Source organism: Drosophila mojavensis, unplaced genomic scaffold, assembly GCF_018153725.1.
Source record: "Drosophila mojavensis isolate 15081-1352.22 unplaced genomic scaffold, ASM1815372v1 contig_136, whole genome shotgun sequence".
Lineage (NCBI taxonomy): Eukaryota > Metazoa > Arthropoda > Insecta > Diptera > Drosophilidae > Drosophila > Drosophila mojavensis.
This window is the reverse complement of record NW_025318667.1, coordinates 3,381,513-3,401,292: the sequence shown is the minus strand read 5'-3', so window position 1 is coordinate 3,401,292 and position 19,780 is coordinate 3,381,513. Positions and strand designations below refer to the sequence as shown.

At 46.2% G+C, this 19,780-nt stretch overlaps 3 protein-coding genes across 7 annotated transcripts; 2 read left to right on the top strand and 1 right to left on the bottom strand.

The window, feature by feature from the left end:
* Positions 1–1,855: 1,855 nt before the first annotated feature.
* LOC26527629 (defective chorion-1 protein, FC125 isoform) lies at positions 1,856–8,649 on the top strand. 4 transcript variants are annotated; one of them, XM_032732811.2, is made up of 5 exons: positions 1,856–2,169; positions 2,559–5,130; positions 5,185–5,474; positions 6,122–7,408; positions 7,517–7,898. In XM_032732811.2, exons 1-5 carry the CDS (start codon positions 1,972–1,974, stop codon positions 7,715–7,717), a joined length of 4,548 nt encoding a protein of 1,515 aa, XP_032588702.1. In that variant the 5' UTR covers positions 1,856–1,971; the 3' UTR covers positions 7,718–7,898. The 4 variants fall into 4 exon arrangements, with proteins under 4 accessions (XP_032588702.1, XP_032588701.1, XP_043867373.1 ...); XM_044011438.1 differs by having other exon boundaries at positions 1,857–2,169; positions 6,122–6,306; positions 7,857–8,649; XM_032732810.2 differs by having other exon boundaries at positions 6,122–7,898.
* A 689-nt stretch (positions 8,650–9,338) lies between these two features.
* On the top strand, positions 9,339–12,318 carry LOC6585430. Of its 2 annotated transcripts, none has more exons than XM_002011025.4 (3): positions 9,339–10,476; positions 10,892–11,149; positions 11,327–12,318. In XM_002011025.4, the coding sequence occupies exons 1-3, from the start codon at positions 9,643–9,645 to the stop codon at positions 12,125–12,127; spliced, it is 1,893 nt and encodes a 630-aa protein (XP_002011061.2). In that variant the 5' UTR covers positions 9,339–9,642; the 3' UTR covers positions 12,128–12,318. The 2 variants fall into 2 exon arrangements, with proteins under 2 accessions (XP_002011061.2, XP_043867512.1); XM_044011577.1 differs by lacking the exon at positions 9,339–10,476 and adding an exon at positions 10,511–10,817.
* A 4,256-nt stretch (positions 12,319–16,574) lies between these two features.
* Positions 16,575–17,245, bottom strand: LOC26527419 (RING-box protein 1b). Its single transcript, XM_015160906.3, has 3 exons — positions 17,067–17,245; positions 16,938–16,965; positions 16,575–16,884 (listed from the first exon to the last, which is right to left on the bottom strand). The coding sequence occupies exons 1-3, from the start codon at positions 17,133–17,135 to the stop codon at positions 16,685–16,687; spliced, it is 297 nt and encodes a 98-aa protein (XP_015016392.1). The 5' UTR covers positions 17,136–17,245; the 3' UTR covers positions 16,575–16,684.
* Between the last annotated feature and the right edge of the window lie 2,535 nt (positions 17,246–19,780).

Genomic DNA, 19,780 nt, shown 5'->3' with positions numbered 1-19,780 from the left:
TAAAAGTCCATTGCAGCGCTTAGCTCAGCATTGATGCACTTTGTTCGCTTTTTAGCTCGGTGACACACATTCACGATAAGGCAGTCTACGCTGTGAGAATTTTCTGGCCAACTCCTAAAGCACCAAAAACGGTTACGCTCTTAATGAGAGATGGACCAAAGCAGCAAGCGCAATAATGCAGAAGGAATAGAAATATATTTTGTGATATATGCGCATGGCTTGTATTAAAACTATATATTTCACTTTGAATAGTCTGCAGAATAATATTTTTAACATTGACATAACATATGGAATTCCAATTTTATCTATGTCCATTGCCAGGTAGACTTTCAAAACACTTTGATTATATATTAAATTTTGACTTATATATAGCTTAGTCGTCAAAAGATAACAAGCTTTATATATGGAATGAGATCGGAGTTAGATTTTTCAGTGTAATTTGCATGCTTCATGCTGTCATCTCTCTACTATATTTGATATCAGCACGTACCGGTGAGTGTTGAGTAAAAAAATTAGTATGCTGGGTCACACTTTTCTCAACGGTCATAAAACGCGAGATAAAACCGGTAAAGAAATGTCTCGCACAGCTTCCGGATTGACGCAAATCGTAGACAAAATAATTTCAAAATTCCAGATAAGACACTAATTGGAAACCTTTTGGAGCTCTGCATTTGTTTTCAGTGCATCAGAATTTGCGCTGATTCCACGAAAAATTGCTCATCAGCAAATTGTTAAGCCAAGGTTTTTCTTCATACATGTATTTTTTAATTTTTTTTTTGTATTCTGTCTGTTTTTGTTTTTGGTTATATTTATTTATTGTGCTGCGCCGGCTGCTGCAAAAGTCGCAGCTGCAGTCTTTGATTACCCTGTACAATGATTAATTTTTAGCTCTATCGATGGGTTCTTAATAAACTTTACTTTTTAAAGTCAATATTGTATGATTTTCTTTTCTTTTTCTTAACACACATCGATTTGTTATCGATATGTCATCGGAATATATTTTATATCGGAATATCGTACATCGATTTTCTATCGATATGTAATCAGTATCTATTTCATATCGGAATATTTTACATCGATTTGTTATCGATATGTTATCGGAATCTATTTTATATCGGAATAGCGTACATCCATTTTCTATCGATATGTAATCAGCATTTATTTCATATCGGAATATCTTACATCGATTTGTTATCGATATGTTATCGGAATCTATTTAATATCTGAATATCTTTCATCGACTATATCGATATGTCATCGGAATCTATTTAATATCGGAATATCTTTCATCGATTTTATATCGATATGCCATCGGAATCTATTTAATATCGGAATATCTTACATCGATTTGTTATCGATATGTCATCGGAATCTATTGAATATCGGAATATCGTATATTTAACTCATATATGTTTAGCGTCTATTCGGTATGTGGATTTTTTAATATCTGTATTTCGAATTGATATAATGAAATTGATATCTCTTGTAGTTTAGTATTTATTAATTATAAGTACTTTCCTCCTTTGCTCTTGACCTACATTTGTATACGTAACTCCCCATAACATTCGCATTTGTTTACAGGGTATCTTAACGTTGTTCACTTTCCATTTGAAGACTCTATTCTTGTTAGTTGTCTTTTTGTGGCACACGGAAACGAAATCGAAATGCAATGGCAAATATTTTTTGGTGTCAAAGCCGGGGGGGCGTGGCCTGCCACCTCGCGATGCGTGCAAAAAGCAGCGCAGCTCTTCAGCACGATTCGGCGACGTCGACAATTTTGGTCTGCTGCTGCTGCGCCGCCGCCGCCGCCGACGACGACCAGGTATTCTATATGGGCCAGCGTTGGAGCGTTTGGAACGTCAGTTGCCGTTCGACGCTCAAGCGAAAGTGCTCTGGAATAAGTGAAAGTGACAGTGGCGAGTGCGAAGTGCGGGCTATATACAAATAGAAAATAGGATATACGTCTTAAGGATGCGTTTGTTGTGTTTAACGCTGCTGCTGCTAGGCGGCGCATTGTGCAGCGCCCAGGATGCGCAGCCGGGTGCCACCGTTGTCAGCGGCCCCGAGGCAGCTGCTGCCGTCGATAGCTTGACCCAGGGCGATACTAAGGGTGATGCGACAAATGCCACCACTGCGCCGGCCAAGCTGCAGATACCCAGCCAAGATCAGGTTAGTAAACCCAAATACCAGGATGCAGAAGGGCGATACTTGACCTATCGATAAGTCGAGAAAAGGACTAGAAAGACTAGACAATCTCAATAGATCGAATACATACGTAAGCAAATACGTTTTTCTCTTTATGTCTAGACACTTTATCATTAAATTTCTATAGGAACAATCAGTTTAATACTTAGTTATAGGAAGTTTGCGATTTGTTAGTTATAATTAAGATTTTAGCTAATTTTCGTCCAGTTCAATTTTCTAATCCTTTCTCCTTTTCTTCTTTTTATGTTTTCGTGCCTGACCCGCTCTCTCTCGTCCTCTTTCTTTTGTATTCCTGTCCTACCATCATTTCCTCTCTCTCTCTCTCTCTCTGTCATCATTCCACCCACTTTTAGCTTCTCGCTCAGATGCCACCCGTTACGCTACCTCGCAGTGGCATTCCCTCAGTGGATGCCTTCTATTTCATGTTCCCAGCTTTAAGCAGCCTCTTGCGTTGGGGCAGCCTCTTTCCGGCGCAGACTTTGCTCGGCGCCGTGCCGGACAATCTGCAGGCATCTCCCTCCAAGGTGGTGCTGGTCCTAGCCGATGATGCGAATGGTCACAAGTCACGTGTAACGCGTCAGGATGCAGCTCCTGCTGCTCCTGCACCACCTGCCCCAGCTCCGCCAGGAGCGCTGAATGGCGCTGCTATGTTGCAGCAAATGCAGCAGATGCTTGGCCAGATGCCACCGCCGAATCTTGCCCAGATGGTCCCGCCGAATCTTGCTCAAATGATGCCCCGACCACCCGCCGGCTGGCTGCCGGATGGCTTCAGCCTGGGCCAAATGCCCCCACTGCCGGACAACTTCAATCTCGGCCAGATGCCGCCAATGCCGCCAATGCCGGATGCCTTCAATCTAGGCCAGATGGCGCCCGTTATGCAGAGCTTTGGACTGCCAACACTCGACGGCCTGCTCGGCCAGGCATCCGCTGCGACCACGACCACACCAGCTCCACCCGCAGCCAAGCCCGCGGATGAGCCGGCAGCACCGGCGCCGGCACCTGCTGGCCCGACACTTGGCCAGGCTCCACCACCGGGATTCGGATCGTTCTTCGATGGCAGCAACAACCTGTTGGGCAGCGCCTTGAGCGGTATACCCGGAGCCCCGACCCCGGACTCGTTCATGGCCGGACTACGTCAGTTCTTGCCGGGCAGCAGTGCCCAGGCCTCGGACATATCGGAGGTGCGTGTCAAGCCGGAACACCACGGCAGCATCAACTATCGGGCCCCACAACAGACGCAGGCGCAGCTGGCTCAGCTGAAGATCAAGTCAGCGCTCCAGATGGAGCAGGAGAAGCAGCAAGTGCCGTTGCTCTGGTTCCGTATGCCCAGCAAGCAGGAGAACGAGGAGGAGCAGGGCGATGGCAAGACCACGGATCGTGCTCAAATCGAGTCCAAGCTGGAGGCCTTCGAGCGCCAGGTAATCGAGGAGCTGCAGCAGCTGCAGCAGATTGAGCGACTGGCTCGCGAGATGCGCGCCCACGCCCAAGGAGAGACGGCAAGGAACGGCGCTTCCTACAAGCTGCGCTACCCCCTGAGCCGCACGCCAGTCCACAAGATCACCCGAGCTGACATTGAGCGTGCCCTACGCGACGACTATGTGCGCCGCCTGCTGAGCAGAGAGATGCAGCGCAGAACCTATACCAAGCGCCAGATTATGACTGGACAGCAACCGCAGAGCCTGTCCAAGGAGGACATCGTCAAGGTAATGGCCTACGCCTACCGCATGGCCGCTGAGAATGCCGAACGGAAGGCCAAGGAGCAGCAGCAGTCGCAGCAGATGCTGCAGCAGATGCAGCAGCAGAATCCCATGATGATGCGCCAGTGGGCGGAAGGCGAGGCCAAGGCTAAAGAGCAGCAGCAGTCGCAGCAGATGCAGCAACAGAATCCCATGATGATGCGCCAGTGGGCGGAAGGCGAGGCCAAGGCCAAAGAGCAGCAGCAGTCGCAGCAGATGCTGCAGCAGATGCAGCAACAGAATCCCATGATGATGCGTCAGTGGGCGGAGGCCGAGGCCAAGGCTAAAGAGCAGCAGCGCCAATGGATGCAGGAGCAGACCATGCCACAGCAAGAGAACGCCCAAATGATGCGACAGTGGTCGGAGGAGCAGGCCAAGGCACAGCAGCAGCAGCAACAGATGCGTCAATGGAGCGAGGATCAAGCAAAGGCGCAACAGGCTAAGGAGCAGGAGGCACAGCAGCAGATGCGCCAATGGGTGGACGAACAGGCTAAAGCACAAAACACACAGCAGCAGACGCCCATGGTCATGCAGCAACAGAATGCCCCAATGATGCGTCAGTTTATGGTAGCGCAGAAAGCCCCTGAGCAATTCCAAATGCCCATGACGATGCAGCCGCAGGGACACATGATGATGCGACAGTGGACAGAGGCCCAGACCCAGGAGCAGCAGCAGCAGCGCCAATGGATGGAACAGCAGGCAAAGGCGCAGCAGGATATGCAGCAGCGTGCGTGGTCGGAGGATCAGGCCAAGGCGCAAAGGGAACAGGACTCAGCGCTCCAGACACCCATGATTGCGCAGCAACAGATGATGCGGCAATCCACCGAGGATCAGGCCAAGGCGCAGCAGCAGGAGCAACAGCAGCAGCAACAGGAGCAACAGCGTCAATGGGCCGAGGGTCAAGCCAAGGCACAGCAAGATATGCAGCAGCGTCAGTGGACCGAGGAACAGGTCAAGGCACAGGAAAAGCATACCTCCGAGAAGAGCATGAATCAGGCAGCCGAGCGGCAGTGGGCGGCTGAGAAGATGCTGGCTATGCAGCAGCAACAGCAGCAGATGGATCAGCAGCAGCAGCAGCAGATGGATCAGCAGCAAATGCAGCAGCAACAGCCGCAAATCGATGCCGATGGAATGCTGGGAGAGGCGAAACCGCAAATGCCCGAAAACGCCGGCCAGGCACGACACAAAGGTAATCTCTTTGGCGTATTCCGCAGTACCGATCTTAACCTCTCGCCACAAACAGTGGATATACTTGGCCTGGGTGGGGATCACCGCAAGAAATCCAAGTCCAAGTCGGCGCCCACCATCATCAACTACTACCACAATACGCCGCCGGCTAGCTACGCACCGGCCTACGGTCCAAGTTACGGACATGTGCATAGACCCAGCTACGGCACCAGCTACGGCGGTGGCAGCTACGGCGGTAGCGGCTACGGCGGTGGTGGCTACGGCACCAATGCGTATGGTGGGTATCGGGCGGCTGTGGGTAACGACGAGATCGACTCCATGCTGCGCCAGCATAACACCATGATGGTAAGTTTAACCCCAGACAAGGCAATTGCTAAAAGGGACTATCGGAAAACTACGGCTCAGTTATGGGAGCCTTAAGCTCAACCTAACTCCCTCCTCAAGCTAATGAGGAAAACATTAAATGAAATCCAGGACAGAAAGAGAGACCCTTGAACCAGCTTGATGAGATCCCATAGCCATATGAGAGAAGTCCCTTAGCTTCTGAGTACTTGGTTTTTATAGCTTTGACCTATGAGCTGGAAGAGTTCCGCACAGGAAATTTCGAAATTGTTGAAGCCTTCGCTTAGGAAATTTTACAGCTATGATTAGAAATGCAGCTCAGGAATTTCACTGAGAGAAGTTCCAGTCTTTGCCAGGGTGCGAGAAGTTGAAATCTAGGAAGGAGCTGTCACTGGAAAAGCCTTAAAGTCACTAGGTCATGTGTATAGCTAGGGAATTCCGGAATCAAACCCCGTAACTATATATAGACAGAGTTCAATTAGTTTTAAGCTAAGCCACGCACACTCACACACATACGCACAGCATACGCCCACATACATTAACACACACACACACCGACACCCATGTAGTTGGCTTCATATCATTCACATTTCTCCATCTTCTTCCACGCCCGCTGTTCCTCATTGTCATTAACAGGCGACGCATTTCAGGCAATAAAACCCAACGAGCAGAAGGAGCGGCAGGATGAGCAGATGATCACCACTATTACCACCACGAACAGCAACAGCAACAGCAACAACAACAACAACAACAACTACAACCACAACCACAACAACGACACTAGCTCGGGCACGCCCCCATCCCTGCCGAACGGCGATCATCGCATACAGAAAAGGTTAGCAAATAGTTTAAGCAATTCCTCGCCAGCTTTGCGTGCCGGCGGCTGCGGCTGCGGCAGCGCTCACTGCGCCTGCGGCAGCAGCTGTCGTTGCGCCAGCCGAGCCAGTCCTGGCGGCTGCTCCTGTGCCAGAGCACAGCGCAGCAGGAGCCGGCGTAACGCCGAATATGGCACGCTGGAGACCATCGATGAGAGTTCGCTGAATGCTCTGCGCAAGGAGTACAAGCTGGGCCTGAAGGAGATCACACTGAGCCCGGATGAGGATCCGGCGGAGGCGCTGATGCGCTACAATGCGGCCTCAGTGCGCGAGGCGCTGGAACGTGCCAGCCAGGAGCCGCTGGAGATAAGCAGCGAACAGCTGGCAGCCGGTGAGGCGGTCGCCAGTCCGCCGGAGGAATACGTCACGGAGTCAACGACAGCTGCCACGCCCACAGGGCAAAATGTAACTGAGAAGGCGCAGATGGATGAGGCGAGCAGCGAGCGCTCGCAAATGCGCGCAGAGCTGGCGGCGACACGAATCGAATTCAAGAAGCTCTACGGCCTGATCGAAAGCCTCAAGGAGCAGCTGACCAAAGCGGAGCAACGGTTACGGGATTGCCGGCAAGTGGAGGCAACCAGCACGAGCAGCAGCACCAGCAGCACGACTAGCACCACAACCACCACCAGCACCACCACCACAGAGAAGCCGCCAAATGCCGAGCACTGGGAACGTCTGCTGGCCAGCAAAGGCTACGATACCAACTATTTGTCCAAGACGCACGAGCAGCAATATGCCCAGGGCGAGCACCTGGATCTATCGAAGCCCGACTGCAATGGCTCTGGCGACTACAGCTACCAAGAGCTGCAGCCCTACGATCCGGATAACAAATCGAAGCGTGCCACAGGCTCCAGCAGCACCACGGAGCCCTCGGCTGGGGCGCTGCATCAGGCACAGCTGTTGAATGCGGCGCTGCATGCCAATGCCATCAAGGATACCGAAACGGAGGCTGACTCAAATGAGGGGGCTGACACGACCACGCCCCATCCCTATGCGCTGCGCGGTAAATTTGTGCGCAGGCGCAGCACACGGCTGGGATTGCGTACGACGCGCCAAGCGAAGGTAACGAAGGCCAGCGGCAGGGCGACCAAGGAGCTATCGCTGTTGCGCGAGCGCAGTACGAAGCTCGATCAGCTGATCGATGTGCTAAACGAACTCCTTCGTTTGCAGCTCCAGCGTGAAAAGGCGTTTGCCCAGATGGCCGGCAGCAATCGAGTCCCAAACAGCAACCCCACCAACCCAACCAGCTCCACCCGTCGCCCCACCAAATACTCAAAGCGTTTGCGCCGCCGACGCAAGCAGCGCCCAAGCAACAGCAGCAGCAGCAGCAGCAGCAGCTACACATCATCATCATCATCATCCGCTAATTGAGCACAATGCAAATGTGTATCAATAACATAAACATTAACATTAACATTAACATTAACATTAACGTTAACTTTAACATTAACATTACCATTCACTAATTTAGCTTAATTTCATTTCGTTCACTTTCATTTGCATCAAACAGTCCATCAACAGCATCCACATCAACATCAACATCAACATCCACATCAGCATCAGCATCCACATCAGCATCAACATCCACATCGAATGTTAACGAAACTGTTGGCTCCACAATTGGCTTCAAAGAGGGCCTGCTCCGTCCGTATATGGGTCTGCTGCCCGTGGCCCAGCCAAACGATCCCTGGAACCAGAAGCCGTACGATCCACACTATCCTCTATACAGCGGCGGCGGCAGCTATGAGGCGTATCTGAGACCACGACGAGATACGCACATCATGGCGCGCACGCAGCAGCTGCTCACGCCCGGCATGCTGGAGCGCCTGTTGCGCATTAAGGCGGAGTTTCAGCGCCGGTTTCCCCATCTCTATCAGGGCATGCTTAATCATCATACGAATCAAACGCGTGTGGTTGTCAAGCCGCCGCTTTTGGTGCGTTTGTCCAGCAGCAGGGCGAGGGGAAAGGATGAGCCTGTCTATGAGCTTGGCGCCGCCGAACGTGGCCTCTTTGACGAGACGCAGGAGGAGCAGGAGTCGGAGGACCCGGAGCCGGACAATGCGATGCGAACGACCACGGAGAAGAACAAGTCAAATCGACGCATCGCCAAGAAGGACGACCTTGATGACGAGGTGGACTACTTTCATTTCGAGGATGACGATGACGATGTCGCTAACGATAACGATAACGATAATGATGATGATAACGATACTGATAATGTTGATGATTAGCTAAAAGTTATTTGAATTATGTATGTACACCCAATTAAATGAAGCACTTTACAAAAATGTAGAAAATGAAAAGCTTTGAGTTTTAATTGCCGATAGGCGTTGCGAGAGCACCGTTAATCATTGCACATAGAGCCAGCCAGGGCGAGAGAGAGAGAGAGAGAGAGACAGCAACAGTGGGCGCCTACTCAGCAGTTAGCTTTGCTTTTTCCACTACGGGCAATTGCCTGTGCCCCGGCTGACTCATGGGGAATCCATTTAATGCTGATTTAATAAACATGTGTCAGCGTAGCAATCCATACAAATCTATGTATGTATGTATGTATGTGTGTGTGTATATTTACCAAACCCTTGAGGCGTATTCTCATCTGATTGGCTCAATTACTCAATTACTGAGTTGAAATCGATTTAATGCATTAATGGGCTTTCTTCGACTATGTCGCAATGCCTGTGGCTTTATATGTATATTCTGCATTTATAATCTTTATTTAGAATTGTTAAAGGTTTCTTCTTATGTTATGCTATTTTGATCTACTGGTTCTCTTTGCTCAAATCTAAATTTCCCCAATTATGTTTGGTATTTTTTTTAATGGCTCAGGCTTCATTTCTGTTACCGTTGTTGAATTTCCTTGATGATGATGTATCTGATAATGATAAGAATAAACTGAGATGACTTATAAATACAAATAATTAAGTATTTATAATTAATCTCAGTTTATTCTTCATTTATTTTTTATCTGCCAGGCATTGTTTACTCAGCGTATTCATCGCTCTTCTCTTTTGGTATTTTTTAGTAGTTAACTCGATAGTGCGTGGATCGTCGATAAACACTTATCGATTGCAATTAAATTAGACAATTTCTTAACGGCTTGCCTTATTGAGTAATTGTGACAATCAGATAAATGCTAATCATGAGGCAAGGGGTAACATTTCGAATTATTAAACATTCCCTGTGCCTATTAGCTGTCCATTAAATATATTTCCCTGGAGTCGGCGAATCAAGAACAAGAACAGGAACAAGAACAAGGCCAACCCATTGGATGTCAGTTGCAGCTCACAAGCCGAGAAATGCGGCTAACTGTTTGTCTTCAGCTCAGTTTGGCGTTGCTGCTGCCGCTGCCGCAATGTCACGCGACGCTGGTGATGGAGATGGAGACAACCTCAAGGTTGGAGTCGCTGTCGCTGGCACTGGCCCAGGTGCTGCAACAGTCGGAGATGTCGCACAGCCAGACGCTTTACGTTCACTTGAAGTACAGCTCGCTGACGGCTCGGTCGCCGCTGCTGGAGCTGCTGGGTGGCGTGTTGATGGCATTGCCAGCCGCAGCGCCGCAACCGCGCTGCCTGTTCCAGCAGAGGGTCCTGTCGTACAGGCCGTATAGGCATGCTGTGCTGTTGCTGGTGGAGGATCTGCGTGCACTGGAGCGACTCTACGAAAAGTTGGGCGCAACGAGCGATTTGTCCTATACGCTCATCTATATGCTGGATCCGCAGCCGGAGCTGGTCATGAAGCTGCTGTGGAGCCGCAGCGTGCTGAAAGCTGGCCTGCTGGTCTTCGACGGACAGGACCTGCTGCTGCTCAGCTATTTTCCGTACAGTGCGAATCACGGCTGTCAGCGTGTCCGTGCCAGTGTTGTGAATCGATTTGACGGCAAGCTGGGTGCCTGGGAGCTCGACGAATATTTCCCAGCCAAACTGGACAACTTCTATGGCTGCACTTTGACCTGCGCCACGTGGCCGGACATGCCGTACTTGGTGAGACGCGATGATGGCACCTTCCTGGGCATCGAGGGCGAACTGCTGCAGTTCATGGCCGATAATTTGAACTTTTCCGTCGGCCTCTACTGGCTGAACGAGTCGCAAGTGCGCGATACTTTCGAAGAGTCCGGCTGGGTGTTCGAGGAGGTGCGTATACGTGATATTTATAAGTGAACAAATACTAAAAGGGTTGCCCTAGCTTCGGGTTTCTATTTCGGTTGAAGGAAAACCAGTGCTGAAAACTTATGTTGGACATTTTTTGGTACAGTCGAGTCTGAATAATTTGAGCCCCACTAAATCGAAAATCGTTCATTCTCGACTAGTCGATACTTTAAATTTCTTTGTAAATCGAATTATGGGGACTCTACTGTACTAGGAATGGGGTATTTTATTTGGTATTATAAAATTAAATTAGATTCTATTCGAAAATTTTTTTTTAATAATAATAATAATTGGCGGTACTTGCTGTATATATGAAGCATTATTTGGTATTTATAAAATATAATTAAAATATATTGGTATATATTTCAGTATTATTTCAGTCATTTTATTTTGCTCACAGATCTTTAGTAAAGCAGAATATGCGCTGGGTGGCTTCCACTATAAGCCCAACGAGCGGGATGAGGTGCCCTATTCGCAGTCGAGATACTACTTCATGAGCCACATTATGCTGGTGACCAATCTGCCCAGTGCTTACTCGGCCTATGAGAAACTGGCATTTCCTTTTGATCCCGCTCTGTGGCGGGCCATCGCGCTGGTCCTAGCGCTGGGCTATTTCGTAGTTTGGCTATTGGAGCGATTTGCGAAGAAGATGCCGCAGGTAATATATATGATAGAGAAGTTAACTTACAATCAATATTTATAATTACATATGTTTATGTCTATACAAATAGTGAGGTTAAGTGAAGAAATGTTTTTTTAGGTTATGTTAATTAAGGTTAGATTTATTGAACAAATGTCTATTTACAAACATGTTTTCCTCTCAACTCTACCCCAGCATCCGTATTACCAGCTGCTGCTGCTGACCATAGGCGGAAATCTGTTGTCCCGGCAACTGCCGCAGCGCGTATCGCTGCGCCTGCTGCTGGTCACGTGGCTGCTGTGCACCCTGGTCATACGCAGCGCCTACCAGTCGGGCATGTACCAGATGCTGCGCCAGGACAGGCAGCGCAATCCGCCACAGACTATAGCCGAGGTGCTGGCCCAGAGGTATACGGTTCAGCTGGCGCCTGGCAATGCGCAGCGCTGGATGGAAAGCCTGCCGGAGCTGAAGCATCGGGAGCCGACGCAGGAGCTGGAGACCAGCGAGCTGCAGTCCTTTGCCGGCCTGGCCGCGCTCAGCGGCAGCGATGAGCGTGTGGCGATCATAACGCCATACGAATACTTTGGCTACTTTCGCAAGGTGCACGCGATGAGTCGCCGACTGCATCTGGTCAGGGAGCGCATCTTCACCCAGCAGCTGGCGTTCAATGTGCGCCGGCACTCGCATCTGGTTGGCGTGCTCAACAAGCAGATTATGCAGGCCCATTTGCATGGCTTCCTCGAGCACTGGACGCGCCAATATGTTAGCGCTGTGGATGAATCCGAGCAGAGCATCGCCCGGATCCCTGCGGTGCCCTATGAGACGCTCAATGGCCATCGGCCGGAGGGTGAAATCGAGCAGCGCGAGGATGAGGCAGCGCAGGCCAAACTATTGGTATTATCCTTCAAGGAGCTGGCCGCCCTCTTCTGGCTAACACTGTGGGCCCTGCTCGGCTCTGTGCTCGTCTTTGGCCTCGAACTGTTGCTGCATAAATAATGCTCGAAATTTATTTTGTGCTAAAACGTTTTAATTAAATTACTTCATAATCCAGCAGTGCACATGCCGAGGAAACGACTCTGGGATACCCTGTCTGCCGTGCCATGGTCTCTGCTTGATGCTTAGCTGGAATAAGTCAACAAAGAAATTAAATAAATATATAGGGTATATGCCCTACATACCCAATTGTATATCACTTGGCTTTATAGCTGTCGACTTATGTCAATGCAAGGCATACTTAAATAATCGATACTTATCGATATTCCTGACAGATAATGCCATAAGCATTATGCAGTCGTCAAGGCTTCCTTCTGCCGCAACACGCATTTCGCTATCATTTGCCCAATTGGTACAGGGTATAAAACAAAGCTCTTCCAGCATCGCCCGCTGATAGTTCGCAGCGTTTGCTGCTCGTATCGTAAAAACGCAAAACGTTTTATCTAAAAGCGATAAATTTGCAAAAGAGCGAAAAACGAATACGGAAAACTTACAAACGCGCCACCAAAATCTCAATCCACAAAAAGCACTTGCACACACAGACACCGACACACATAACCCACCCACATGGACATCAATTTTCTCGCCCAATGTATGTGTGTGTGTGTGTGGGATGGGAATGGGTGTGTGTGTGTGTGTGCCGAAAAGCGCTGCCGAATGCCGTTAGTGATGCGCACAGTCCAACACCCTTTCGTAGCTTCAATTCAACTGATTCGGCAGTATTGTAAAAGCGATTGACTGAATGATTGATTGATTGATTGACTGAAAGATTTAGTCTCGGAACATGCAGCCTATAACTATAAGAGCTATGCGCTATATGAGTTGGAAAGGGTTTGATTCACTTAATTCTTGATTGATTGATTGATTGATGATGAGTTAGGAAGGGGTTGCTTCACTTACTTCTTGGCCGATTGACTGATTGATTGATGTGTCATGTGTAGCCACAAATATTTGTGTTTTTTCCTCCATTCCTCCATTCTAAGTAAGAGCGAGGAAGGATTGATGGATTGATTGATTGACTGATTAATTAGCATTAATTAATTTGATTGATAACGTCCAGCCTCATATTAATTATTATTTTCTCACGTTGTGTAAGAGCTTAAAGCACTAACAGATTGATTGATTGAAATGATGAGTTGGTGATTGATGATTGTTATACCTAGTTATAGCTGTGAGCATTTTCTATTGCTTTTGTTAGATACTTAGAATGGATTAATTAATTGAGTGATTGACTGGCATGATTGAACTGCTTCCAAAATTAAAATTCCTATGGGTTTGATAATCGACTGTCTTTCCCCAATATTATGTAAGGTGATGTATGATTGATTGACTTGAGTAAGATGTTTTCCGCACTGCATACAAATTTGGAGTTGGTAAAGCCTAAGTCTTGCCTTATGGAAAAAAACGAGCATGAAAGTTGTGTTGATTGATTGGATGATTGATGCTCGACATATAGCTTCAATTTCTTAGCAAGCTCAACAGTACATTATAGTGAACTTCTGGAGTTTCGTTGATAGATTCAGCTATAAATGTAACTATAAATTAATTAAATGCGCCGCATATTGCATTGCCTTGGAATAGGACTCGGATAGAGCAGAGCTCTATATAGTGTCCCGAAAAAAAGAAAACACAACCAAAATTGTCCCTCCCAAGGCGCCAGAATCGAGCTTTGAGTGGAGCTGCGCTGCTGCTGCTTCTGCTTTGCTTATCGCCTCGCACATTTGCGCTCTTCCCGAATATTTTTTGCGCCACAGAATGTGCTGTAATGGGGCGTGGGGGCTACCATGTTACCCCCAGCCGCCGAGTCTACCACCCATCAGCTGCCACCCCTCGTCCATGGCATAGAGCATATCCACTCCCAATGCCAAGTAGTCAACGACATCGACGTCGTCATCGTAGCTGAAAATTCAAGTAAATGTATTGAACTTAAGCTCATTGCCTTTGCCTGCATTGTCGACGTATGCCCTGGCTCTCTCCCCGCTATCTCTCTCTCTCTCTCTTGATGTAGCATACTTTTCTCGCTTAGAAACCCGTCCCTAACCCATCTTCGCTTTAATATTGAGGAAAACTTTGTGCAATTCCTTTTATAAAATGTTTTTCTTTTTCATCAGCTTTTTTTCTGGGTCGACATCATGTACAGCGAGACGATAGGCTGCGAACGAGTAACGAGTGGGTAGAAAGAGAGCGAAAGAGTGGGAGAGAGAGAGATAGAGACAGGAAGAAATATGGAGTGAGAGGGAAAGAGATGTGTAAATGGAAAGCAATGAAAAATATGACGAGTAGAAAGATTGCAAATCTGAGGTAACGAGTGTTCTGGGATAAACGAAAAACTGGAGCGAGCAATTTTTATATGCAGAAGCAGAAGATGGAAAGACTGTGTGAATAAATTTTGAGCAGGTAGTAGAGAAGTCATCAGCAAGTTGAGAGTGAAAATGTTGAGCAACGAGAAAATACTTGATTTCTGGCAAGTTGATAATGAACGATTAGAGCTGATAAGTACAGCGAGTAATCAGTGAGTGAAGCTGTGTAACACCATAACGAATAGCAGTACAGCGGGTGTGAGTACAGTGAGTATCAGTATAGCGAGTAACAGCACAGCGAATAACAGTACAGCGAGTAACAGTACATCGAGTAACAGCACAGCGAGTACCAGTATAGCGAATAACAGCACAGCGAGTAACAGTGCAACAAACGAATAACATTACAGCGAGTAACAGCGAGTATCAGTATAGCGAGTAACAGTGCAACGAATAACAGTACAGCGAGTAACAGCACAGCTAGTAACATTGCAACTAATAACAGTACAGCGAGTATCAGTATAGCGAGTAACAGTGCAACGAATAACAGTACAGCGAGTAACAGCACAGCGAGTAACAGTGCAACGAATAACAGTACAGCGAGTATCAGTACAGTGAGTATCAGTATAGCGAATAAGAGTACAGCGAGTAACTGCACAGCGAGTAAGAATTAATCAAAAACCTCTCAGAAGCAAGCCAGCATACAAGAACTGCGACTATTCAATGGGAGTGAATGATGCTTGGGTGTGGGGCACGCCCAGTGCTCGTTGATGTGGCTCAACTTTTATGGCCACAGCCAGAGGCAGAGCTGAGATGCGACTCGTCTGGGCTGCTTACTCGCGGCGATTGGTAATACTTTGGCTCGTTTTGTTCGTATTTTTTGCCAATGAATTTTTATGGCGCGACTTTAACGTTTAGGCGATGTGCAAAGAGGGAGAAAGAGAAAGAGAGAGAGGAGAGAGAGAGAGAGAGAGAGCGACGAGTCGAGGCAAACAAAACAAATATATTCATGACAAGATTATGTGGCAAGCCGACAGCAAGTGCACTTAAAAATTAGAGTTTGTGGGAGGGAAGCAGATATACATATAGAGAGACAGACAGCGAGAGGGAGAGGGCGGGAGATAGGGAGTGAGAGGGATGGGGAGAGCGACGCTCTGGTAACCATTTTATCAGCTGCTGGTGCTTGGGCCACACAAAACGGGCAATTTCCGGCCGCGGAATTGCAGCTAATTAGCTAATCAACACAATTATGAGGCAGACATGAACCAGGACCAGCAACAGGACAACGCGTATCAGGAAGAGGAACCGCTACAGCTACAGCTACAGCAACAACAGCAACAGCAATGGAAATGGCAACGTGAACAGCTAAAAGCCAAATGCAGCGGAAGTTGAGCAGACACAGAGAGACCGCAGACTTCAGCCAAACAAGCTTCATCCTTCACATCCGCCGAGCCGCAAATGTTACCCAATGGGGCCCAAGCTGCTGCAGCTGCAACTTGAACAACGCGGCGTATGAGCTATTTAGCAACAGCTGCGGATAAGTCAAATGGCTGCCAGATGAGAGAGCTTAAGCCTGCCACTTGGATGAAATTGCAATTTATTGTTATATTCGATAGATTAACTCTTTGCTTCAATAAGCTTATTGCGAATAATACCAATCAGATATGGAGGGTATCATAACACATATGTTAAATATGCTGAGACAGTAATTAGGACTGTTCTGAGTTGGAAGTATACGCTATAAATTTAAAATTTGTATCTAAATTTACTTATAAATTTAAAGTATTTCGATATTAAATCAGTCTTTTATATATCGTTACATAAAATCTGAAGTATCCCTATTTCCTCACACCTAAAATACTAATAGATAAGACAATCAAACTGATAAAATTTGATGGAATTAGCTAATTATGCTGGAGATTGATAAATTATGCTCATATACATAGATTCCATTAATATGAATATATAAATATATATTTCTATATAGAGGGTATATCATATATGATCTCAAACAAAAAACCAAGTTTTACAGTTACAGCATATACATATGTATGCTATATACAATATATACACATATCTGTATATGCTCTCTATATAGTATTATATATATATTATGTAATCTCTATCTGATCTCAAGTAAAGACATAACCAAATTTTATAATTCAATGCAATAAATTTATTCAGAATACATATATGTATATAGTATATAGATATCAACTTTATATCTTGATATACTCTCTAGTCTCACTTTGGAATTTTGGTCTCAGTTTTTATATTGCCAGGCGAGATAGTCCAAGGGACAGACATGACGCTTAGCCAGCCAGCGCGAAATACAATGGTAGTGGTAAACGTGCTGGCAGACCCCGCAAGCCTTCGGGCAATCAACGGACATATTCGATAGGCACTCGTTGCATAGCTCATCAATGTGATTGCGACAAATGGCGCAAGTATCAACCCCAATATCTAAGTTGAAGATAGGCGTCTAATATTATGCCAAATTGCTATACATAACTTACCCCAAGCCCAAAAAGCATTGGCATTCCACTGTATAGAAAAAGAAAAGAATAGAACGAAATATAGGTTAGGTTAATTTTTTTTTCGGCTAATTCCACCATATAATTAGATGCAACTCGATGTTCTCTTACATTCATTATTTGGAAGCGGGTGCTTTTCTCGTCAGTGGCATCATTATTAATTTTCTCAAATTCTTTCATTTTAAATTCTTGTGTTTTCTGCTTGTTACTTTTTGAAACGATTGCTTACGAAGTTAGTACACTAATGAAAATATATAGTTGCTTTCAATACCCAAAGCTGACAACATTCTCAGGGATGCAGCAAAGCCTACCCGAAATTATTCAAATTTCGGTTCTACAAAAGATCAGTGTACACAAGATATTTACCAAATTTAAAAAAAAAAGGAGATTGTTAATTTTTCAATGAGATGCATAAAGCTGTGAAAATCATACAAATTTTAAAAATATTGGTATTACAAAAATGGGACATTTTTTGTACATGTTTACATATATATTCTCTTTCTCTTTCTGTTAGTCCCATTTTCATTGTCCTTAAGCGTGCCTGTGTCCATTGCAATTGTTCTGCGTCTGGCATTCGATTTATGCATACATATCCTTGATAATTATTGCGACAAGTGCCGCAATTGTCAATGATATTATCCATTCGTTTAATTAAACAAAAATAAATGGCAAATAAGTAAATATTTTCAGCTGCCTTTCACTCGACCCATGGCTTGACAACGCCACAGCCAGCTGCGGCAAGGCTTGGAGTTAACAAATTAAATTCCCCCATTCACTTTCACTCGTTTTGCAACACTTACGCTCAAGTGAGTAACGGGTGACTCATTTGAATAACAGCTAGTTTATTTGGCAATAGGATAGTCTCTCAGAGGAATACCATGAACATGAACTACTCATAATGATTAAGTGCAATTACCCAACACTAAAGGATAACTGGTTCATTGAACCAATCAGCTGACTTGATCTCCAGAGCTGAGCGTTCTTCAAACTAATTATTTCATTACAAAAGCAGCAGGAAAGAAAAACAAAGGCTGGATAACTCAAGAGTTCAACATCATCATCATCATCATCATCAACATTCTCATCATCATTATTATTGCCACGCTTAATATCCTGTGTCAACTATTGTCTGTTCCATTTGCATTTTTGCAATTATTTCAATTAAATCTACAAAAGAAACGTCTGGCCGCAGCCCCAAGGCAAAAGCAGTTGAACACAAAGTGGATGTGGGGGGCGGGGGCGGGTGGTGTCTGTCCGGCTGCGTTTGGCGAATATAATTTCCTTGCGCCGGATGTGACAATGAATACGCATTAATAAGTACACACATACAAAAATTATAAATATACACACACACGCATACAGAGAGGCAGGCAGAGACACCTGCGCATGTGTGTGTTTGTGTGTGTGCTTTCCGGTGTGTAAATTGATACGCCCGTTCATTTATTCAACCGTTCAGCGACTCGCTTGACCCCTCGCGCCCCTTTCTCGCTCTCACTCGCACTCCCTTGTGGACAGCCCCGACGTAACCGCACAGCGTGCGCTTCAATGAATGGCTGGCTAATTTTGTAGAGAGGCGCGCGCGTACGGCACGCGCTTTTAACAATATTAATATGCACAATAATATACCAATATACATACATACATATTTATATATATATATAGTACATATAAATAAATGCAGTGACGGCACAGCGGGACAAATGAAGGATAAGCTGAAGCCAAGGGGGCCGGCTGGCTACCAGCAGCAAGACAAAAGGCGCAAAATGAAAGACGAAGCAAAGCAAATAAATTTCATTGTAGGCGGCTCGCGCGTGACATGGCAACATTGTCGTCGGCGTTGCCAGATGACAGCAGGCAGTCGTCCTCGTTGGCGGCGCCTCAAATTGGATTGGATGACAGACAGCAGCACAGCGGTTTCTCAATTTGCCTGTACGTCTGTCTTATTGTGGTGCTTGAAGCCAACAGTGCTGCCATAAATTAAAAAGCCAAATCTACAAGAAAAAAAAAAAGCCAAAAATCGCTATCAACTGATCAACTGTCAATAAATATGCAATAAAACGACAAAAATATATCCATCTTAAACTAGTTATAATTATGTATCTACATTTTAACTTCCCACCTTTAGTACATTGCCTCTTCGCATAAGCCCGCCATGGTTATTAAAAAGCTAAAATGTCATCGCTTTTGCGCACTCATCAAGCAGCGACCGCATGTGCGTAATGTGATTATTTACATGCTGCCAGTGTTGCCATATATATTTTTTTGTAATTTATTTCTTCTTCGCTTGCATGCTGCCATGCTGCGCGTGCTGTAAAGATGAAATTATATGATTTGAATAATAATTGAATTAGAAAATCATAGTCAAAGTCCCACAACATGCGCCACTCAGTTGTTGCCGACTGCGGCGCAAACAAACAGACGCCACCGTCAATGTATGTATGTATGTGACGGCTCACACAAGCCCACTCAAACCGCAAACGAATTATTGTCACATGCGCGCATTTACATGTGCATCCATTGCTGCAGTTGCTGTTGCTGTTGGTGCTGCTGCTACTCCTGCAGTTGCTACGGTCGTTGCTTTGTGAACCTCAAGTCCTTGTTGCGTGCTAACATGCCGTGCACATACATATGTACATACATACATTTGTTTTTTAATTTCAAGTCCACACCCTACTGGCTAATTTAGCACATTTTGATGAACTAGTAGATGGCAGCATTGTAGCCACTGCAAGCGATCAGCTGATCGACATGCCGAAAAGTTCGCTTTAAAAATAATTCCTTATTCGCTTGTCTTCTTCTCTTACGCATCTAATTTGCGAGATTTA

What these genes read in the sequence shown, in the direction of transcription:
- LOC6585430 (XM_002011025.4), top strand. Translation starts at nt 9,643, where the DNA reads ATGCGGCTAACTGTTTGTCTTCAGCTCAGTTTGGCGTTGCTGCTGCCG. An exon ending in CCGGCTGGGTGTTCGAGGAG is followed by an intron (nt 10,477 to 10,891) that starts GTGCGTATACGT and finishes TTTTGCTCACAG; the next exon opens with ATCTTTAGTAAAGCAGAATA. An exon ending in TTGCGAAGAAGATGCCGCAG is followed by an intron (nt 11,150 to 11,326) that starts GTAATATATATG and finishes ACTCTACCCCAG; the next exon opens with CATCCGTATTACCAGCTGCT.
- LOC26527629 (XM_032732810.2), top strand. Translation starts at nt 1,972, where the DNA reads ATGCGTTTGTTGTGTTTAACGCTGCTGCTGCTAGGCGGCGCATTGTGC. An exon ending in CGGCCAGGCACGACACAAAG is followed by an intron (nt 5,131 to 5,184) that starts GTAATCTCTTTG and finishes CGCCACAAACAG; the next exon opens with TGGATATACTTGGCCTGGGT. An exon ending in GCCAGCATAACACCATGATG is followed by an intron (nt 5,475 to 6,121) that starts GTAAGTTTAACC and finishes GACGCATTTCAG; the next exon opens with GCAATAAAACCCAACGAGCA.
- LOC26527419 (XM_015160906.3), bottom strand. Translation starts at nt 17,135, where the DNA reads ATGAAAGAATTTGAGAAAATTAATAATGATGCCACTGACGAGAAAAGC. An exon ending in CCCGCTTCCAAATAATGAAT is followed by an intron (nt 16,966 to 17,066) that starts GTAAGAGAACAT and finishes TTTTCTATACAG; the next exon opens with TGGAATGCCAATGCTTTTTG. An exon ending in CAATGCTTTTTGGGCTTGGG is followed by an intron (nt 16,885 to 16,937) that starts GTAAGTTATGTA and finishes TCTTCAACTTAG; the next exon opens with ATATTGGGGTTGATACTTGC.